Source organism: Halichoerus grypus, chromosome 5 (assembly GCF_964656455.1).
Source record: "Halichoerus grypus chromosome 5, mHalGry1.hap1.1, whole genome shotgun sequence".
Taxonomy (NCBI): domain Eukaryota; kingdom Metazoa; phylum Chordata; class Mammalia; order Carnivora; family Phocidae; genus Halichoerus; species Halichoerus grypus.
Genome location: NC_135716.1, coordinates 86,736,231 through 86,753,636, shown reverse-complemented (window position 1 = coordinate 86,753,636; position 17,406 = coordinate 86,736,231). Strand labels below are relative to the sequence as shown.

General features: G+C 52.6%; 2 protein-coding genes across 6 annotated transcripts; one reads left to right on the top strand and one right to left on the bottom strand.

Moving 5' to 3' along the window:
* Window positions 1–943: 943 nt before the first annotated feature.
* Window positions 944–14,232, bottom strand: PIAS3 (protein inhibitor of activated STAT 3). Of its 3 annotated transcripts, XM_036113025.2 has the most exons (15): window positions 14,121–14,232; window positions 11,744–12,161; window positions 11,505–11,589; window positions 11,249–11,299; window positions 10,910–11,000; window positions 10,260–10,394; window positions 9,955–10,060; window positions 9,091–9,164; window positions 8,797–8,957; window positions 7,321–7,454; window positions 7,072–7,240; window positions 6,772–6,905; window positions 6,549–6,586; window positions 1,911–2,020; window positions 944–1,067 (listed from the first exon to the last, which is right to left on the bottom strand). In XM_036113025.2, coding segments are annotated over exons 1-15 (1,731 nt in total). In that variant the 5' UTR covers window positions 14,145–14,232; the 3' UTR covers window positions 944–1,066. The 3 variants fall into 3 exon arrangements, with proteins under 3 accessions (XP_035968918.1, XP_035968916.1, XP_077928640.1); XM_036113023.2 differs by lacking the exons at window positions 944–1,067; window positions 1,911–2,020 and adding an exon at window positions 4,810–5,974; XM_078072514.1 differs by lacking the exons at window positions 944–1,067; window positions 1,911–2,020 and adding an exon at window positions 4,810–5,260.
* NUDT17 (nudix hydrolase 17) lies at window positions 1,062–7,635 on the top strand. Of its 3 annotated transcripts, XM_036113030.2 has the most exons (8): window positions 1,062–2,436; window positions 2,617–2,803; window positions 3,036–3,061; window positions 3,217–3,309; window positions 3,574–3,672; window positions 3,901–4,037; window positions 4,430–4,582; window positions 7,085–7,635. In XM_036113030.2, exons 1-8 carry the CDS (start codon window positions 2,245–2,247, stop codon window positions 7,086–7,088), a joined length of 891 nt encoding a protein of 296 aa, XP_035968923.1. In that variant the 5' UTR covers window positions 1,062–2,244; the 3' UTR covers window positions 7,089–7,635. The 3 variants fall into 3 exon arrangements, with proteins under 3 accessions (XP_035968923.1, XP_035968926.1, XP_035968927.1); XM_036113033.2 differs by lacking the exon at window positions 3,217–3,309; XM_036113034.2 differs by lacking the exon at window positions 3,574–3,672.
* Window positions 14,233–17,406: the final 3,174 nt, after the last annotated feature.

The window sequence follows — 17,406 nt, the reverse complement described above, 5'->3', positions numbered from 1 at the left end:
AGGAATGAGCAGGGAGAGAGGGAGAAGCAGACTTCCCACTGAGCAGGGAACCCGACGTGGGGCTCCAGCCGAGGGTCCTGGGATCATGACCTGAGCCAAAAGCAGACGCCCAACCGACCGAGCCACCCAGGTGCACCCATTGCCAATTCTTATACTGAAATGCCCTCTCTATCCCTACTGCCCAGAATACACCAGAGTTTGACATGTTTTTTATTTTTATTTTTTATTTATTTATTTATTTTTTTAAAGATTTTATTTATTTATTTGACAGAGAGACAGCGAGAGAGGGAACACAAGCAGGGGGGAGCGGGAGAGGGAGAAGCAGGCTTCCTGCCGAGCAGCGAGCCCGATGTGGGGCTCGATCCCAGGACCCTGGGATCATGACCTGAGCCGAAGGCAGACGCTTAACCGACTGAGCCACCCAGGTGCCCTGACATGTTTTTTAAAGTTTGCTGATCCCGTCTTATCCCCATCACTGTATTCTCCCCTCATCAGATCTCAGTGGGGGAAAGGACCTTAAATCAACTAGATTAATCATCTATCAGATACATCATTTCCCACTAAGAAGTCAGCCAGGCCTGTGTTTGAATATCCGTGTCAGTGGAAGAAATTTCTTCCTAAGCAGATTCCATTCTCAAAAGGCTACACCTGTTCTTTATTTTGTTAAGTTGTAATCTCTCTCTCTCTCTCTCACACACACACACACACACACAGTGTAGGGAATGTGAAAGACAACCACACAGAGGGGAATAAAAGCTATTTTCAGGACTAGCAGGTGGACTGGCCCCAGCATTCACACTAGAATCTATGGCTAGAAGACATTTGCCAGCTCCAGGCTTCTAGCACATCTGAAACTGTGTATGTAAGCCACTTAGCACAATGCCTGGCATATGGTAAGCACTCAAGAAATCATTGCCTTCCTCTTCTCCATGGTTTCTTAGAAGCAGCAATTCTAAGTTTTCTCTTTCAGTGGCATGATGTAATTTGTCCCAGCAGCTTCAGTTTATTTAAAGCAGGTAGGTGCTGTTATAATCTCTTCAGTTTCCTCTTGCCAATGTCCATTCTCTCTAAATCATTAAGATTAATGAATTAATCTAATTCATCAATCAAGTGCCAATTAATTGCTAGCCATTATACTGGATATAATATATCAAGATAAATAAGTTGCGGTCTCTGCTTTCAAGCCACTCACCATTCTTTACTGAGCATCTGTTAATGTGCCCAGGACTGGGCTAGGCTTTAGGGATACAAAGATGAATAAGCCTTGCACACATAGCCTAGTGGGAGGAGACAAATAAATACAAGGAAATACTTGGGGGCTGTAGCAGAAAAGTATTATATACAGAGAGGCAAGAGGGAGAAGGGTCAGGCAGGAAAGGGAGTGCAGAGAAAGTGACAATCTGTCTTTTGAAAGATGAGGATTTGCCAGGTATAAGGGGAAAGGGATCCCAGAAGCAAGCAGAGCCTGGTTCCAGGAAGAACTGCAAATAAGATGTGACTAGAAAATAGGGCTTAAGTCCTGCCAGCACTGAGGCTAGACAGCCGGCAGGAGCAAGGGGGGGCGGGCGTCCTCACTATACTGTGCTTATTAGTAGCTTATCTTCTCCTGAGCAGTGGGAAGCAAGATGATGAGATTTGTGTTTGAGAAAGATCACTCTGGAAGAACCCTAGGGAATGAACTGGTAGGGGAAGGACTATATGGAGACTTGCAATGATATCTCAGGCAGAATATGAGGAAGGCTAGGACTAGGAACAGTGGAGGCTAGAGAGCAAGACATGCGAGAAAGTTTAAGGAGGTAGAATCTGCCGCACTGAGTTGCCATCTGAGTGAGAAGAAAGACAAGGGAGGGGTCAAGAATGTTTCCTGGGTGTCTGGCGAAGAGACGTAATCAATTCCAGGTGATACCTACTAGAGCCGATAGGCGTGGAGTGCTACAGTGGGGTGCTTATATAGTACACGGCCCGTGGCTGGCGGGAGGTGACATGTGAGTTGAGAAATCATCCAGTCTGAATCACTCTCCTAAACAGAGAAGAGGGGAAAAAAGAGGAGCTGAGGATTTCAAGGTTTTCTTCTCTGTCATTTACTAACATTGCTCCTCCGGCTCATCCCCAAGTGTTCCGCCTAAACTTGCCGCGGCCGATCGCGGAAGCCCGGCTTCCCTCCGACCCCGCCGAACGCTCCGAGGGGCGGCGCCGCTGGGCCAGCAGAGGGCGCCAGGCGGGCCGCGGGCCCCGAGCCGCGTCATGGCCGCCGCGCGGGTGCTGCTGATCCTGGCCGGGCGCCCCGTGTCGCCGAGGTTCGTGCAGAGTGTGTGTCGCCTCCTGGGCGCCGGGCCAGGGCTCGGGCCGTGGCCCACTCACTGCGGCTTGAAGCGAGGACGACTAGTCCTCTCGGACGGGCCGTTCCCAGGCGCTTCGACCAGGCTTCCACTCCAGGTCGGAAGAAGGGGGACCAGGGGTCGGGGGCAGGAGTGGGGTCGGGTGGGAGCTGGCGCGAGAGGCCTGGGGGCAAGGATCGACCAGACTCGACCTCCTACCCCACCGCGCGGCGTTGCCCGACTTTTGCCCGGCTTCTGAAGCCTTAACCCAAAACGGCTACCCCCCCACCCCCGCCAGCGACCCCCTTTCTGCCCTTTTGTGGCACTGGACCAGCAGCAGCTCAGGGCTCCGGGGGCTGAACTGCCCACGAATCGAGGTGTGGATCTGGGTGTGGCCGTCATGCTGCAGTCCAGCGACCAGACTGTCTTGTTAACCCGAAGGACACGCACCCTCAGCGTTTCTCCCAACCTCTGGGTACCCCCAGGTGAGTGCCCTGAGAACAAGATCCCAAGTCCAGGGAGGAAAGGGGCCCTTCACCAACAGTGCTATTCCCAGTCTCAGGAGGACAGAGAGGCAGGCCCAGAAATGTGGTAGGTCCCCTTTTCACAAGGAGTTGCAATGGCATCTGTTCCCCCGGAGGGCGTAGTATAAATAGTGCACAGGGTTTCCTGACCAAGAACACCACCACTTATCGCTTGGTCCCACTGTTGTTGCAGGTGGGCACGTGGAACTTGATGAAGAGGTAACCAGTCTGCTAACCCAACCTTCACCCTGCCCTGAAACCAGAGACCTCTGTCTGGGGCTGCCTTGGGTGTGGGCTGAGGGAGGGACAAAGGACTTGGGACATGTTTCTCTTATTGAGAGAAATGTCTGGGACCTGTGCTGTCTCGTTTCCAGCTGTTGGACGGAGGGCTTCGAGAGCTTTGGGAGGAGAGTGGACTACAGCTACCCCAGGGCCAGTTCTCTTGGGTCCCTCTGGGGTTATGGGAGGTGAGACAGGAACCTGGAAAAGGTCCCTTCCTTATTTAACCAAAAGCCCTCAACAACTTCAAACCCACCAAAGCCTATAGAAGAGCCCTACCTGCCTTGGCCGCAGGAGAAACGATTAACAGTGGGTGGGAGTTTGGAGTCCCCAAACCCACAATCCCCACCTGTGTGCCTCCTGCACCATCTCTACCCTCCACTTCCTCAGCTGTGTTTACAAAGTCTCGACAAGAGATAGGAAGTTCTCATCTTTGCTGTATTCTCTCTTAGTCTGCCTACCCTCCTAGGCTGAGCTGGGGTCTCCCCAAATACCATCACATCATTCTCTATCTACTCGTGGTCTCCCAGGAATCACAGCAGCAGCTGCAGGTAGGGCTGGCAGTGTAGGAAGGAAATGCGGGTTGAGACCCAAGCAGACTGGTTCTGTGACTAGGGTGGAGGGTGGGGGGCAGTCAGAGATAATGAAGAAATCCAATAGCCTCTCCCCTTGCCCTTGCCCCAAGTCTCTCTCCATTCCACCTGTGGGTAGGCTGCGGTCAAGAACAGGCCTCCTAAGAGAGGCCATGGCTAAAGGATCTACCTACCTATCTGGCCCAGGCCCGGATCCAACCAAACCCAAGTGAGGTGAGCGCCTTTATGTGGCTGGGACCAGATGTAGCAGCTGCAGTGGCTGCCACAGAGGATGGGACAGAGACACCCAGACATCTCCCCCAGGAGCTACCACCCTCCGTCCTGTAAGAGCTTTTGCCTGACCCTCCAACACACCAACACACCAACACATAGTCATTGGGAAGTTCCGCTTCTCTCCCCTCCCCAGGGGGGAGTTTTGGGTCATGGGGGACATTTAGGGAGTGGGTTGGTCAGCTGATGATGAAAGGGGCACATGAGATCAAGGACACTGTCCATCCAACTCCAAGGGTTCCTGCTCCAAGCTGGTTAGCACTGACCACCTGGGTTCGAGTCCCACTCCCCCAAAGGGACAAGTTATTTAACCCTCCTTGAACCTGTTCCTCTCTGTAAAATGAGGGCATCATCCACCCATCGCTCTCCTGCCGTGGCTGGGAGGGCTCCGTGGAAGAGGGCTAAGCCACAAGGCACAGCCCAGACAGGAGCTGTCGTCATGCAGTACGGCAGAACTAGAGGAGGACGGAGGAGCTCGACCCCTGGCCATGCCCGTGTCCACGCTGCTGCGGATGACCCCAACAACAGATGAAGGCAAAGAGAGGGTCAGCTCTGGGACCAAGTTTGCCCTTGGGCTCTGGCTGCAACATCTGCGCAGGTAAGGGTAAAGGACTTGAGGGCCCTGCAACATTGGGCTGAACGTTCTATGAGGGAGAGGAAGGAAGAGCAAATGGCCCTGGAGCTCCTCAGTGGGACACCCCTCCCACGTGAAAGTGGGCCCAGGGCCTGCAAGGAGGAACAGAACATGGGCCCCTCCCCCCAAACCAGGGCTCTGGAAAGGGAAGTGCATAATCCCCTCCCCAGCCCCCCTCTGAAACACTCACACACATTCACAACTTTTATTATGGGTAAGAACTTTGCTACAACTTTGAGAATAAAAAGTAAAATTACAACATAGTTACTAGGCCCTGGAGGAACCTAAAAAAGGAGAATGGGGAGAGCATGAGGTCTTCCCACCTCCCAGAAAAGGTGCAGAATGAGCCAGACCTAACCATGGGGCCATGGGCCTCTCGAAGCTCATGCCCCAAGCTGGTCAGCGTATGAAACATTGTGAACTTAAATATATAAATAGAGATCCAGGCAATAGGCCAGGCCCTGCTCCCAAACCCCTGGGGATCAGGGCTAAGGCCTTATCTCCTCCTCAGTCATACTGGGAAGTAGGAAGCAGGGGAAATCATCTTTGGAGTATTTTGGTTTTTCTTGTTTATGTACAAAAAAATCTGCAACCCAAAATAGAGTTCTTTGTCCATATGTCTGCCTGTCTCAGCTTCTCCACCTGTCTGGCCAAAGAGAACGGAATGGACATGAAGAGACAATGGATGTGGGGAAGGAACAGAACCATAGTTTGGGGAAGAGAGGGCATCTAGGGGACAAGAGGAAGGCCCTTTCCCCATGAGGCTCTAGCCAATTCGGCCCTTCCCCCAACTCACACCCCATCCCGTGTGCCTCCCACTGCCTAGGTTAACATACCCAAAGGAATGTGCCAGCCATCTAAAGAACATTTCCAAATATAGAACCCAAATGTCCTTAAAAAGAGGTTAAATATTAACCCTTTGGGTGCTGGCCTTGTTAGGCAGAGAGAAGGCCAAACACAGGATACCATGAAGGTCTTTCTTTGACCTTGGCCAAAGCCCCCTGAGGGGTCAGAGTGGCCAGGAGTCTGGACTCCACAGCATACTTGCTCAGTGGTGGGAGGCAGTGAAGTTTCCATCATCCAGGGGACTCAGTCCAGGGAAATGATGTCTGACCGGCAGCCAGTCAAAGAGGGACCTGAGGACAGGGGTCCTCCAGGCCCCTCCCTCAAGGCCCCCCCAGGGGCCACAATGCTACTGACGCGGCCAGGAGGGGGTGCTGGAGTGGTGCTGCGGTGAGAGCTCCCCAATGTGGGGGCTAGTGGGCCCAGGAAGTGGGAAGGGGTCCCTCGGTACTGGAAGAAGTGGCCAAGGGCATCCTGTTCATCTATCGAGGTGATGACGGAGGGACCATAGTGCTGGGAGGAATCAAGGGCACAGTTTAAGATTTTCTCCTGACTTCACCCACTTCCCAGTCACTCATCTCAGAAATATCCTGGGATAAATCAAACCCTCTGGATCCCCAGATACCCTCTGAGAAGCAGAAGAGACTCTTTTTTCCCCTACTTCCCCACCCCACCCCTACCCTACCCCTATCCGCTGCCTTGAGACAGTCCCTCCAGCTTGCTAGGTTCTTGGCCTTGTGGGCGTCTGAAATGCACGGAATGTCTGGCTGGGGCAGGCACAGTGCTCAAGTGCACATGGGTGTGTGTGGGGGTGGGGGGGCTAAGTGGAGAGCAGTCAGGGCAGAATTCTAAAAACTTGAGACAGAACAGTAACAGGGTATCAAAGAAGACATGGGTGAGAATCTGAAGAAGCACCAGTAGGGTCTAGTAGGGAAATAAACTGCCCATACCCCCTCTGTCCCCCAGCCCCTGCCTTCCCTCACAGAGAAGCAGATTTAGGTCTTAGGGGAAAAGGAGGGGGGGGCATCAGTGCCTAGAAAGGAAGCTTCAGGGATCTGATAGCTTCATGGGAGAAGGAACCACTTACCTGACTCTCAGTCTGGAGGAAAGAAAATAAATCTAAACCTGGTAAGAAAAGAAAAATCAGAATCAATCTCCTGTCTGAACCCTTTATGGCCAAAAAAACCCAAAGTCCCTTGGATTGTAGCCTTTGCAAGAGAGCCAGAAGGCTTTGAAAAGGAACAGGGGTTCTGATCTGGTTTGGGGGCAGATGTGGCAGGGAACAGCCCACCTTGTGATCAGTGTCCTACCTTGGATATCGGCCCCCAGTGGGAAAGCAGGTGGGTACTCATGTAGCGGGAGACTGGACAGGAAATCCCCGCCCAGCGTGCCCATAGCAGGGCTCCGCAGCACCGAAGATGGCTGGTGACCAGATGTCAGGACTCTGTGAGGAGAGAGGAGGAACTGGGGCAGCCAGCGAACGACAGATGCCCTCACCCAGCTCAGCCTCCTGAGCCCCTCTCTGCCCCAGGGTTTGTCCAGTGAACTGAGAGCATTCCTGACTTCTTCCTCTGCCCCTTCTGGCGTGGACTCAGCCTATTTCCTCATACCCTTTGCTTCCAGGTAGAGCCGGGATGGCAGCTGAGGTGACAGGACAGTGCTTTTTGGTCGGGGGCAGGTCCTCCTCATCCGATGAACTCTCTATTGTCAAGTCAATAACTTCAACCTTCTTCTTATTCTCTGATGGATTGCCCTCTTGGACTGGGCTGTACTGGAGGCCTGCGGGTGGTAAGAGGACTGTGTCTCAGAGACCAGGTCATCTGAGATGTAGTTCAGCTCGGGGACGGGGAGTCACTCACCATCCAGCCCATACCCTGGCGGGGGGCAAACCTCAGATGCCTCCTTCTTGGGTTTCATTGGGCACCAGGATCCATCTTCCATGAACTGGATCTCATCACAATCCGAACAGGAATTAAGTATCTCCATGAACAAGCTGGGGGAAGGGGAGAGATGGGAACTCATGGGGCTGGGAGATGGCTGGGAACAGTAGCCGGGGAGTTCTGGGACTCACCTCTTTGAACCTGTTTCCTCGTCTGTAAAATAGGGACATTATTCACTCTACTCAACTCTCTTGAGTTGTCGGAATCAAATAAAGTAAGGTAATATAAAAGAGATTTGCCAACTTTAAATGCTAAGTTTTCCAAAAAATACATTCTAAGCACATGTTTCATGTAGTACTTGTGACAAGACAAAAGGAACACAGATACAGAACTCCATAAACCATCTCAAAGAGGGCACTGGGAACAAGGACCGTAATTTAGGCTCCGGACGGGGGTTAGGACTAGCTAGATCAGTACATCCAGACCCTCAGAAGAACTTTTCCTTACCATGGTCAGTGAGAGGTCAGGTATCTAGGAGATACATTGTATCAGTTCAATACATTGATTCTGCCACTTACTAACAATTACAACTTTGAGCAAGATCATCTCTCTAGGTCTCAGCTTCCTCACCTGTAATGACCATACCCATCTCACAAGGTTAATTATGAGGATTCAGTGAGATGAGGCGTGCAAAGTGCACAGCATGATGCCTAATGCAGTAAATCCTCAATGTTGGAAATATATACAATTGACCGTGAACAACATGACGGTTAAGAGCACCTCACACAACCAAAAATCCATGGATGGGGCGCCTGGGTGGCGCAGTCAGTTGAGCATCCGATTCTTGGTTTCGGCTCTGGTCTGGATCGAGCCCCATGTCAGGCTCCACTCTGGGCATAGAGCCTGCTTAATGTCCTCTCCCTCTCCCTCTGCCCCTCACCCCCCCACCCCACACTCTCTCCCTCTTTCTCTAAAGTAAATAAATAAATCTTTTTTTAAAAAAGTCTTTACTGTTTAAAAAAAAATCCATGGATAACTTTTGACTTCCCCCAAAACTTAACTAACAATAGCCTACTGTTGACCAGAAGAAGCCTTACCAATAACATCAACAGTCAATTAACACATATTTTGTATGTGTATTATATACTGTATTCTTATAATACAGTAAGCTAGACAAAAGAAAAATATTAGAAAAATCATAAAGAAGAGAAAATACATTTATATTTACTGTACTGTATTGAAAAAAATCTGTGTATAAGTGGACCCATATTGTTCAAGGGTCAACTGTATATTATAAAGGTGAAAAATTATATATATACATATACATATAAAGGGATTGATAGGTTAAGAATTGGGGTTCCTGGGAGGGCAAGGAAGGTCTCTCAATATACAGATGGGGGGGTGTCCCTAGTGGATATCCTAGGTAAGAGGAAGCAGAATGCAGAGTGGCCCTACCCATCAATGATAAGAGATTCATAGGGAGCCTTCTTGTCACACACAGGACATGTCCATGTTGGCTTCTTCTCATTCATCTGTAGATAAAGGGCAGCATCGAAGCTCTGCAGGTGGGCGCAGGTGAGGGCACGACAAGGGACTGTCAGGCGCATCTTCCCTAGCTGAGAAGAGACGAGTTCTCTGGTCAGAGTCCCTATATCCCAGGAAGCCTCACTCTGGTAGCCCTAGGAGCCCTCATCTGGGTCCAGAGTTTAACCCAACCCTCCTCCCCCTTCTCATCTCCCCTGTACCCACCGGGCACATGAGTGACACCCGGAGACTTGTAGTGGCCACCTCACTGTCCGGGTCAGCGGTCAATTTCTCCTTGACTGAAACAAGAATGAGGCCAGAGCCATGGGGTCAGCAAATCTGGAGATGAAGCCCAGAAGGCAGTGAGGCCAGAAGCAGACGGCTCTGGCTGAGAGGCAGCTGGGCAGAGTGCCGTTGGGGGCCAGTGGGATGTCACGTTGAGGGTGGTCTTTGGGGGCCAGTGGGATATCACATGAAGACTGGGTGTGAGGGAGAGATTTCCCCATCCCTGAAGATACTTAAATACAGCTGGGTGACATTTTGGCAGAGATGACTTAGAGGGAACTGAAGCATCACAAGAGGGTTAGATTAGATGATCCTTAAGACTCTTTCCAGTCTAGGGGCGCCTGGGTGGCTCAGTCGGTTAAGCACCTGCCTTTGGCTCAGGTCATGATCCTGGAGTCCCAGGATCAAGCCCCACATCAGGCTCCCTGCTCGGCGGGGAGTCTGCTTCTCCCTCTGCCCCTCACCCCACTCGTACTCTCTCTCTCTCAAATAAATAAATAAAATCTTAAAAAAAAAAAGACTCTTTCCAGTCTAAAGAAGCCATACTCCAGCAGGGCTGGAGGCAGGGTCTGTGAGGCGCAAAGCAGATGTATAATTGAGAATGCAAGGGTGTCACTCAGTGCCTGGGAGGGGGCTGACTTCTCAACCATGAAGACTGGTACGGGGATAGGGGGAGGGTTGGAGTCCATGTGTGACATGAGGTATACTGTCATGAGATGGGGATGGGTTTGATTATAAAGGCTTGAGGACCAGGAAGACTTGGATCCAAATCAGAGTGGGAAAGGGGGGCAGGATGTTACTCACTCAGTGCCCGAGAGTGGTCTGGGTTCCGGATACCCTTTGCTCTGAGTTTTTGTAGAAGGGTCCCTGCAGTCAACTGTCTCACCAGGTACACAGACAAGGAGTAGTTCTACTTGGAGGGAGGGGGAGGCAGTTAGCCTCTGCCCTGCACATCACCACCCCAACCCTTTGTCCCATGAGGACCACAGACAGCAGGTTAAGGCAGAAAGACCCATAAAGAGGAAGATGTTTCCCCAACCCAGGACACGGGATAATGCCCCCTCACACCCTGCAGGCTTCTCTAGGTTCCCTGCCCCAGCCCTGCTCACCCGTCCAAACTCAGATGACCAGTTGACCACGATGGTGTTGGGAACAGTGGCCGAGAGACGAGCCAGAGGTGTGATGTTGATGGGGCGGCTAGGCCTCTTGGGCTCAGCCCCATTCTTGGTAGGGGGAAGGTAACCCTGGGGAAGGGAGGGAATGGTCAAGACATCTTGTCTCAGGTTACTCACTTGCTGGAGGGAAGACCAGCTCACTCACCGACCAAGGACATGGGGGGCCCATTCAGTGACTCACAAAACTAAAGTATTATCTAGGGTTGTATGTGGGGTACATTCCTGGGGACAAAGGACAGCTTATTCGTTGACCAGGGAAATAAAAACCTACTCCCTGGGTTCCTGAGGAGGAAGAATAGGGATGCCCCACTTCTTCCAACTCTCAGCTCTGAGGTCATCACTTCAGAGAAGTCTTCCCTGAACCTTTGGGTTGAACTAATGTCCCTCCTCTGGGTTCTGATAGAACCCTCGTGCATCAGCCCTATCTTAGTATTCTCTAGGTTGTACTAATCCCTCAGTAAACTGAGTACCTACTCTGTCCAGGCACTGTGCTAGGCATGTCTCTTTCATAATAGGTTTGTATTTAACATTTAAGAACTGAAAGAGGAAAGGGGTCACTGCCAGAAAAAGGGAAGAGCATTTACCGGCAGGGGGCACAGTTTCCCATTGACCTTGACAAAGAGGTTGGGGGGAAAATAATCCTCCTGGGGGCAGCTGGTCTCACAGAGACAGAACCTGGTAAGAGAGGAGAAAAGATGAAAGAGTGGGGAAGGTAGTCTCTTGAGCTGAAGCTGGCAGAAAGGCAGGGCATCTCAGTCCGTCACAGATGTCTGCAGCTGTAGCCCTCAGCAGCCAACGAGAGCCCCAAGGTTGGGGTGGACGGGGCAGAGCAGGGCTATCTCCTAGCCGTGTCCGTCATACCCTGATTTCGTTCCCACCCCCAACAGGAGCCCAGCCGGGAAGGAGGAGGAGGATCGACTCACCTTAGCTGCACTTGTATAGTATAGTCACATTTGGCTCCTGGTAGAACCTCTCTGTGACAGGGAAGGAGAGGGAAACATGTCAGGATGTGGCCCCCAGAGGGCAGGGCTGAAGAGTCAGGGACGCACAAGACAATGAGACAAAGCAGGTGCAGGAAGATGGACAGGCAGGAGAGCAGGACAGAAGAGAAGAAAGTCAGAGAGCAGAGTCCAGGGGTAACCATCCCAAGATGAGGTGCGAGGGCTGGGAGAGATGTACCTGGATGTGAGAATCTGCTGCACTTGCTGGGGTGTGAGGGCAAAGGTAAAGTGCGCCTCTTCGAAACGCTGGCTAGAAGTGGACGCTGAGGACACAAAGGGGCGGTTATTCCTGAGCCCATGACAGGCAGCCACAGACGCTGCCCCCATCCCAGGCTGCTGATCCCACAGGACTAAAGCCTAAAGAAAGCCTTGGGCAAGAGGTATGGATCAGGAAGACTGAGGAAGACGGAGCCGTACCGAGGGTGGTGGGCCGGATGAGCTCCCCATAGACTTCATAGAAGGGCAATGGTTTCATGGTGACATCAGGGTGCACGGGCTGGGGCAGAGGGGGGTGCATGTCCACTTCACGCTTGGGGCCCAGCAGGGTGCCAGGGGCCAAGAGGGCCGGGGGAATGGGAGCCAGAGGACCAGGGGAGCCAACAGGAGGGGTGCCAGGGGGCAGAGAGAGCAGGGAGAGATCAGAGGGCCCCAGGGTCTTCCGGGGAAAGCGCCGGCGGTAAAGCTCCTTGATCTTCATCTGGACACTGGGGGCACAGCTGGACTTGAGGAGGTGCAGGGCCTTGGCCAGGAGCTCGTGCTTCCGTCCACTCTTGTTCCGGCCAGCAAAGCCGAGCAGCACCTGAAGCTCAGACACCCGGAAGCTCATCACCATGTGCTGCGGAGAAGAGAGACACTCGAGAATACTGCCAAGGGTGCTGGGGCTGAGCTACCAAGTAGCCAATGCCCCTCCCCCCTACCCAGCACTCATCAGAAAGATGCTCTGCAGCCAGTGGATGACTGCCAGACAGCCAATCTAGCCAAAGGGACATCTCAGGCCCATTCAGCAACCCTCAGGTCAACCTTACCACTAGCCCCCAGAGCTTGAGTAACCCTATTTCCCCATGCCTGTAAGTCGGCCAGGTGGGGCAGGGTGCAGACAGCAAGCCATCCACAGGCACACCGATGAGTCCACTTCGGCCTCCTACCTCCATCCCTGCCTTGAGCCTAGACGCTCCTTTAAGCTGCTTATCTCCTCTCCTGCTCTTTCTCAGACTCTCAGACCCATCCCAGCCTCCTGGGAAGAGGCTAGGAGACAGGGAGAAGGAGGGGGAGAAGAGGTTTCAGGCCAGACAGCCCCAAGGGGGAAGAAAGGGGGCAGGTGGCTGGAGGATTGTGCCTGAGGCACACCCCTCCCAACACTTCAAGCCACCTCAGCTATTTTCCCCAAGCCTCTGTAGCATTTCTGGCCAGGGTTTTCAGGTCAGGGTTCAATGCTTGTAACTCCCCCAAATCCTTTCTAAGCATCATTTACATAAACACCCCTCCCTCGGTCCTATTTTTCTGGAAGGCAAAAACGACCAAAACGGTGCAAAGGGGTTAATAGTAAATCACCGAGTCCAGGTTACCTTCTTGTTTATCTGTTTACTCCATCTGCCAGGAACTAATATCCTGTTTCTCCCCTACATAGAGAAAATGAGTGATCCTCCCCCTCCATAGCGGTGAAAGAGGAGAGGGCAAAGCTCTAAGCAGAGGCCCTGGGAGGATGAGGAGAAGGCGTGGGGCCCCTGAGCCAGGGTGCAGAACTGCAAGTTCTCCTAAAGGCAGCTGGGCCCAGTGACTAGACCTCAAGCCCGCCAAGGACTATGGCTCCATTTCAAAAGGCAGAACAAAGCCAGGAGGCAGGGGGATGAACCCAGTGGTTTTTTAAGGTTCTGTGAGAAGTCCTCGGATACGGTTACCCTCAAGACTGTGTGGCAGTAGGAGGGCACCAAAAGCTCTCTCCTAAAAGGACACCCTTCTGTGAATCTCTGGGAGACCCTGTCATGGGCAGGCCTTGCTAGCCCTCCACAATTCGCCCCCTCCCAGAAGGCTTTATGGCTTTGGGCGCCTTTTGAGGAATGTGATGAAAAACTTGTTCTTCTATCTTTCTCCCACCCTTATTTCCTCTGTCCTGTTTTTATTTCTCCATTAGCTTTGTCAAGAACCTCCCCCTTCCCATCCCATAGTTTCACACTCCTCTGTCTCTGCCCAAAGACACGGGCTCACTAAGGCAGCGCCTTCCTCTGAGCCTCCTGGATGCTTCTGCCCCACCCCTCGATCCAACCGCCCGCACAGCCCCGCCCCCTAGATCTCAGCCGCCTACTGGTACTTCCCAAGGCTCGGATCCCAACAGCAGCCCCAAAGCTTCCATCCTCTCTGCTGCATCTCCCCAGGAGCCTCCCATACATCTGCCCCCCAGTCCCATCCCCACATCTGCCCCCTACTGTCGCATCTCTTGGCCTCGATCAATTCGCCCCCTACGCCTCTGTAGCAGCTTTTACCCCTGGCCCTCCTCCTACATCTGCCCCAACTACCAAATCCGACTTCTACCCCTGCGTCCCCGCCCCCTGCGCCTCGGCCCCCAACAGCTGCAATTCCCCTCGGCCCCACCCCTACATCTGCCCCGCGGCCCCGCCCCCGGAGCCCGGCCGCAGCCCGGTCCTCGCCCACAGCCACTTCGCTCCCACCCCCAGCAGCCAGTCTCCGCCACGTCTCCAGCCCCCACCCGAGCCCTCAGCACCCAGTCTCGGTCGCTTCCCTGACTCGGCGTACCGCCGGGCTCAGTCCAGATGGGGATGGGGGAGGGGGCCGGTACCTTTAATTCGCCCAGCTCCGCCATCTTGAGACATCGCAGGCGCCCGAGCCCGAGCCCGAGCTCAGGCCCAGGGACCGGCGCACAACTCTCCACCCCAGCGCCGGCCGCAAATGCCGCCTGCTCCGCCCCGTCCGGCCCCCTACACCTCCCCTTCCCGGCCCCGCCCGCCGGGCTCCGGACAGGCCCCAGCCTCAGCCCCTCCCTCGACCGCCGGACCCGGCCCCTGCACGTCTTTGGCCCGGGTGCAAGACCGGAGGGAGTGTAGCCCGAAAGATCGCGGGGTTCCCGGGGGTAATGAAGAGGAGGCGGACCCGAAGTGCCTGGGGGAGGGGGCTTTGCCACGCCAGAGCTGGGAGGGGATGAGCTTTTAGGGAGCCAAAGATACTTGAAATATGGAGGGAAAGTATCGAGAACTGCTAAATCTAAGAGAAATGGGGGAGGGGTGGCGAAGTTGGAGCGAATACAGTCATCTCCTCTACAAGTTTAACCAGCTAAAGTCAAGAGTTCTACCAACTCGGGAAATGGGTGAGATCTGATCCATTTCAGAGAAGCTATGGAGTTGTGAATAGTTCATTTCAAGACGGCTATTCTCAATCCTTCGCCCCCATCCCCACCCGCCACCCCCCACCAACCAACTATAGTGTTGCTCGTGGTCCCGCGGTAGGACTCAAACTCGGCAGCAAAAAAGTTTGGTGCGATGAGCGGGACTTACCAGCACGGTTGCAGGGAGCGGGGAAGGGGCTCGGGAGGCTCGGAGGGTGGGCTGGGGAGGTGGGGCGAGGGGGCCGGCGCCGCTCCCGCCGTCTACAAGGCTGGAGGTCGGTCCGGCAGCTGGACGCTGCAGCCGCAGCTCCGCCCGGACGGGAGCTCCGCCCGGCCCCGCGCTGGGGCTGGGGCCGCCCCCTCCGGGGTGAGCCCGCCAGGACCGCCGCCACTGAGGGAGGGGGCGGAGTCTGAGGCGGGAGGGGAAGGGACTCGGAGCCCGGCGCTGAGCGATTAACTCCTCCAGTGAGCGGGTCAGAAGGGAGGACGTTCTTGGATCTCATCATTCTCGCTATTGCTCTGACCCCTTGAGCTGGTGTATCGGCCTGGGGTGGAGTCATGCTGCAAATAAGGCCGGATGGACAGGCATCTGCCTGCATAAAGAAGTTCCTACTTGGAATGAGACTCTTCTCCCTGGGGGAAAGCCTGGGCTGCCAGAATCCAAAGTGTACCTAAGCCCCAACTCTACCCGTGGTCCCTCACCCCCTACCCCAAATAGACCATCAACAGAGACCGCACGCCTTTGGTGTAGCTGAAGGTGGACGGAGGAGAGGTTTTCTTACCTCCAAGAGTCATCTTTCTGCCCCTCTCTGAACTGCCTACTACTCTTCTTCCAAAGCCTTTGACCTTTCAGAAACCCCATTCTCAACCAAGCTAATCACTCACATGCAGGTACCATGAAAGCACCAATTTTAGTTTACCCAAACTACATACTGGAAAAACTCGTAGCATTTTATAGTTAGTTGTCTGGGACTTAAGCAATAATGTCATTTGTTCAACAAACATTTGAATGCTGTTCAGAGATTGTTAGGTGCTGAGGACATAAAAAGCCTTGCAGGAGCTCTCAGTCTAGCAGTGGCAGCAAGACAGTTAAACCTATAATTGGCATAAGAATAATTAATAAGTAGTATGAATAACCCTCTCATTTAGCTTAAACCTTCAGTATAATCATTCCCAAGAGACCCCATCCAAGCCACAAGAATGAAGGTACCAACCTGGCATTATCCCCACGTACCTGCTGACTTGGGACCATGCCCAACTACTTTGTGGATTGTGTCCCTGGGGAAGATGTGCACCTCTCCTGACACTCAGGTTCTTTCCCTGATGCTTTCCTGCCAGCAATAGTGGGACCTCAAGCTAAACTCAAGCTCAAGTATTCGGTTCTAAATCCCAACTGCCCCCACCAACGCTTGAGTCTTCATCAGGCCCCGAGCTCATTTTTTTGTTCTGTTCAGCCCTCTGGGTCAAAAGTTACTATGGATTAGTTTGTATCTTCTAGAATTTTCAGTGATTTGGAGGGAAGGAGGATAGAGAGGATTAAAAAAAAGAAGAAGAAGAAGGGGGATACTCTGGGAGTGATAGACATGTTCATTATCTTGTGTGATGGTTTTATGGGTATATACATATGTCAAAACTTATCAAAGTACATGCAGTTTATTGAGTGTCAATTATTATAACTCATTAAAGCTGTAAAAATGTAAAAGAAGAAAAGAAAGTCAACCTCACCTTGAATCCTAGTGGTTTCATAAAGGAGGGATCTCCTTTAATAGTTAATTTGAGGTTGTAAGTTCCAGCATCCCTACAGGATAACTGAAAAGTAGGAGGCAGGGTGCCTGAATTTGATCCTGTATCCCAGCTCAGCAAGGACAAGAATCTTTTCTATGATGCTCACTCTCTATCCCCAGTGCCTGGCCCATAGTAGACTCGTTCAATATCAGTTTAATGAATTAATATTATCAGACGAAGGAGGGAAACTACAAATCAAGACCAAGTTCTGATTGAAGGCATTCAAAGACATAGTCTGACCCCATCGTGGCGACCAAGCTTCACTTACTCTCACCCATATACTCCTACATCTGAAGCCTGAAGAACAAGGGGGAAGAGAAACATGAGTAGGGAATCCCTACCTAAGTCCCATTAGACGGACAGCCTAGGAGGAATAGGGAGAAGAGTAGGACTAGACTTACTTTAGGAAATAAAGATTTATGAAATCGAGGAAAATTTCAGGGCTTGGGGTTGTTGGGGTAAGCGTTTATGGGGTTGTATAGAGGGAGACTGTTTGGAAAGACCAGGGGCTGGGTAACGTTCCATCCTGTGTTAGCATTCACATCACTGAGCATTCCCGTAGCTCAGTCATCCTGGGATCAGCTTCCACTACCAGAGCTGCCTCCTGACTCACACTTGAACTTAGCCAAACAATCTCCCCCTGTGTGGACCCCTCTCTCTCAGCAGTTTTTTCATTCTTCCCACCCCACACTCCATAAATAATAAGGATTGCAACAGTCCTTTTATATTCTTTGGTAACTCGAAGAACAAGAAGGAAAAGAGAGGTTCTGTTCCCCTTCATGGAAATGACTTGGATCTTTCTGATGCCCTTCCTCTGGCAGCTGTACCCTCTCTTTCGCCATCAACCCCTCCGGTCTCCATTCTTCCTGCCTTAAAGCAGTCTTAGGCCTGTCCACACAAATCCCAAAGCTGACCCTCGTCTTCTCTAGGACGTGATCTACACAGCTGCTCTCTTCTG

What these genes read in the sequence shown, in the direction of transcription:
- NUDT17 (XM_036113030.2), top strand. Translation starts at nt 2,245, where the DNA reads ATGGCCGCCGCGCGGGTGCTGCTGATCCTGGCCGGGCGCCCCGTGTCG. An exon ending in ACGTGGAACTTGATGAAGAG is followed by an intron (nt 3,062 to 3,216) that starts GTAACCAGTCTG and finishes TCTCGTTTCCAG; the next exon opens with CTGTTGGACGGAGGGCTTCG. An exon ending in GAGCTACCACCCTCCGTCCT is followed by an intron (nt 4,038 to 4,429) that starts GTAAGAGCTTTT and finishes GTCGTCATGCAG; the next exon opens with TACGGCAGAACTAGAGGAGG.
- PIAS3 (XM_036113023.2), bottom strand. Translation starts at nt 14,144, where the DNA reads ATGGCGGAGCTGGGCGAATTAAAG. An exon ending in CGGAGCTGGGCGAATTAAAG is followed by an intron (nt 12,162 to 14,120) that starts GTACCGGCCCCC and finishes TCTTCTCCGCAG; the next exon opens with CACATGGTGATGAGCTTCCG. An exon ending in GAATCTCTTATCATTGATGG is followed by an intron (nt 7,455 to 8,796) that starts GTAGGGCCACTC and finishes CCCTTCCCCCAG; the next exon opens with CTTGTTCATGGAGATACTTA.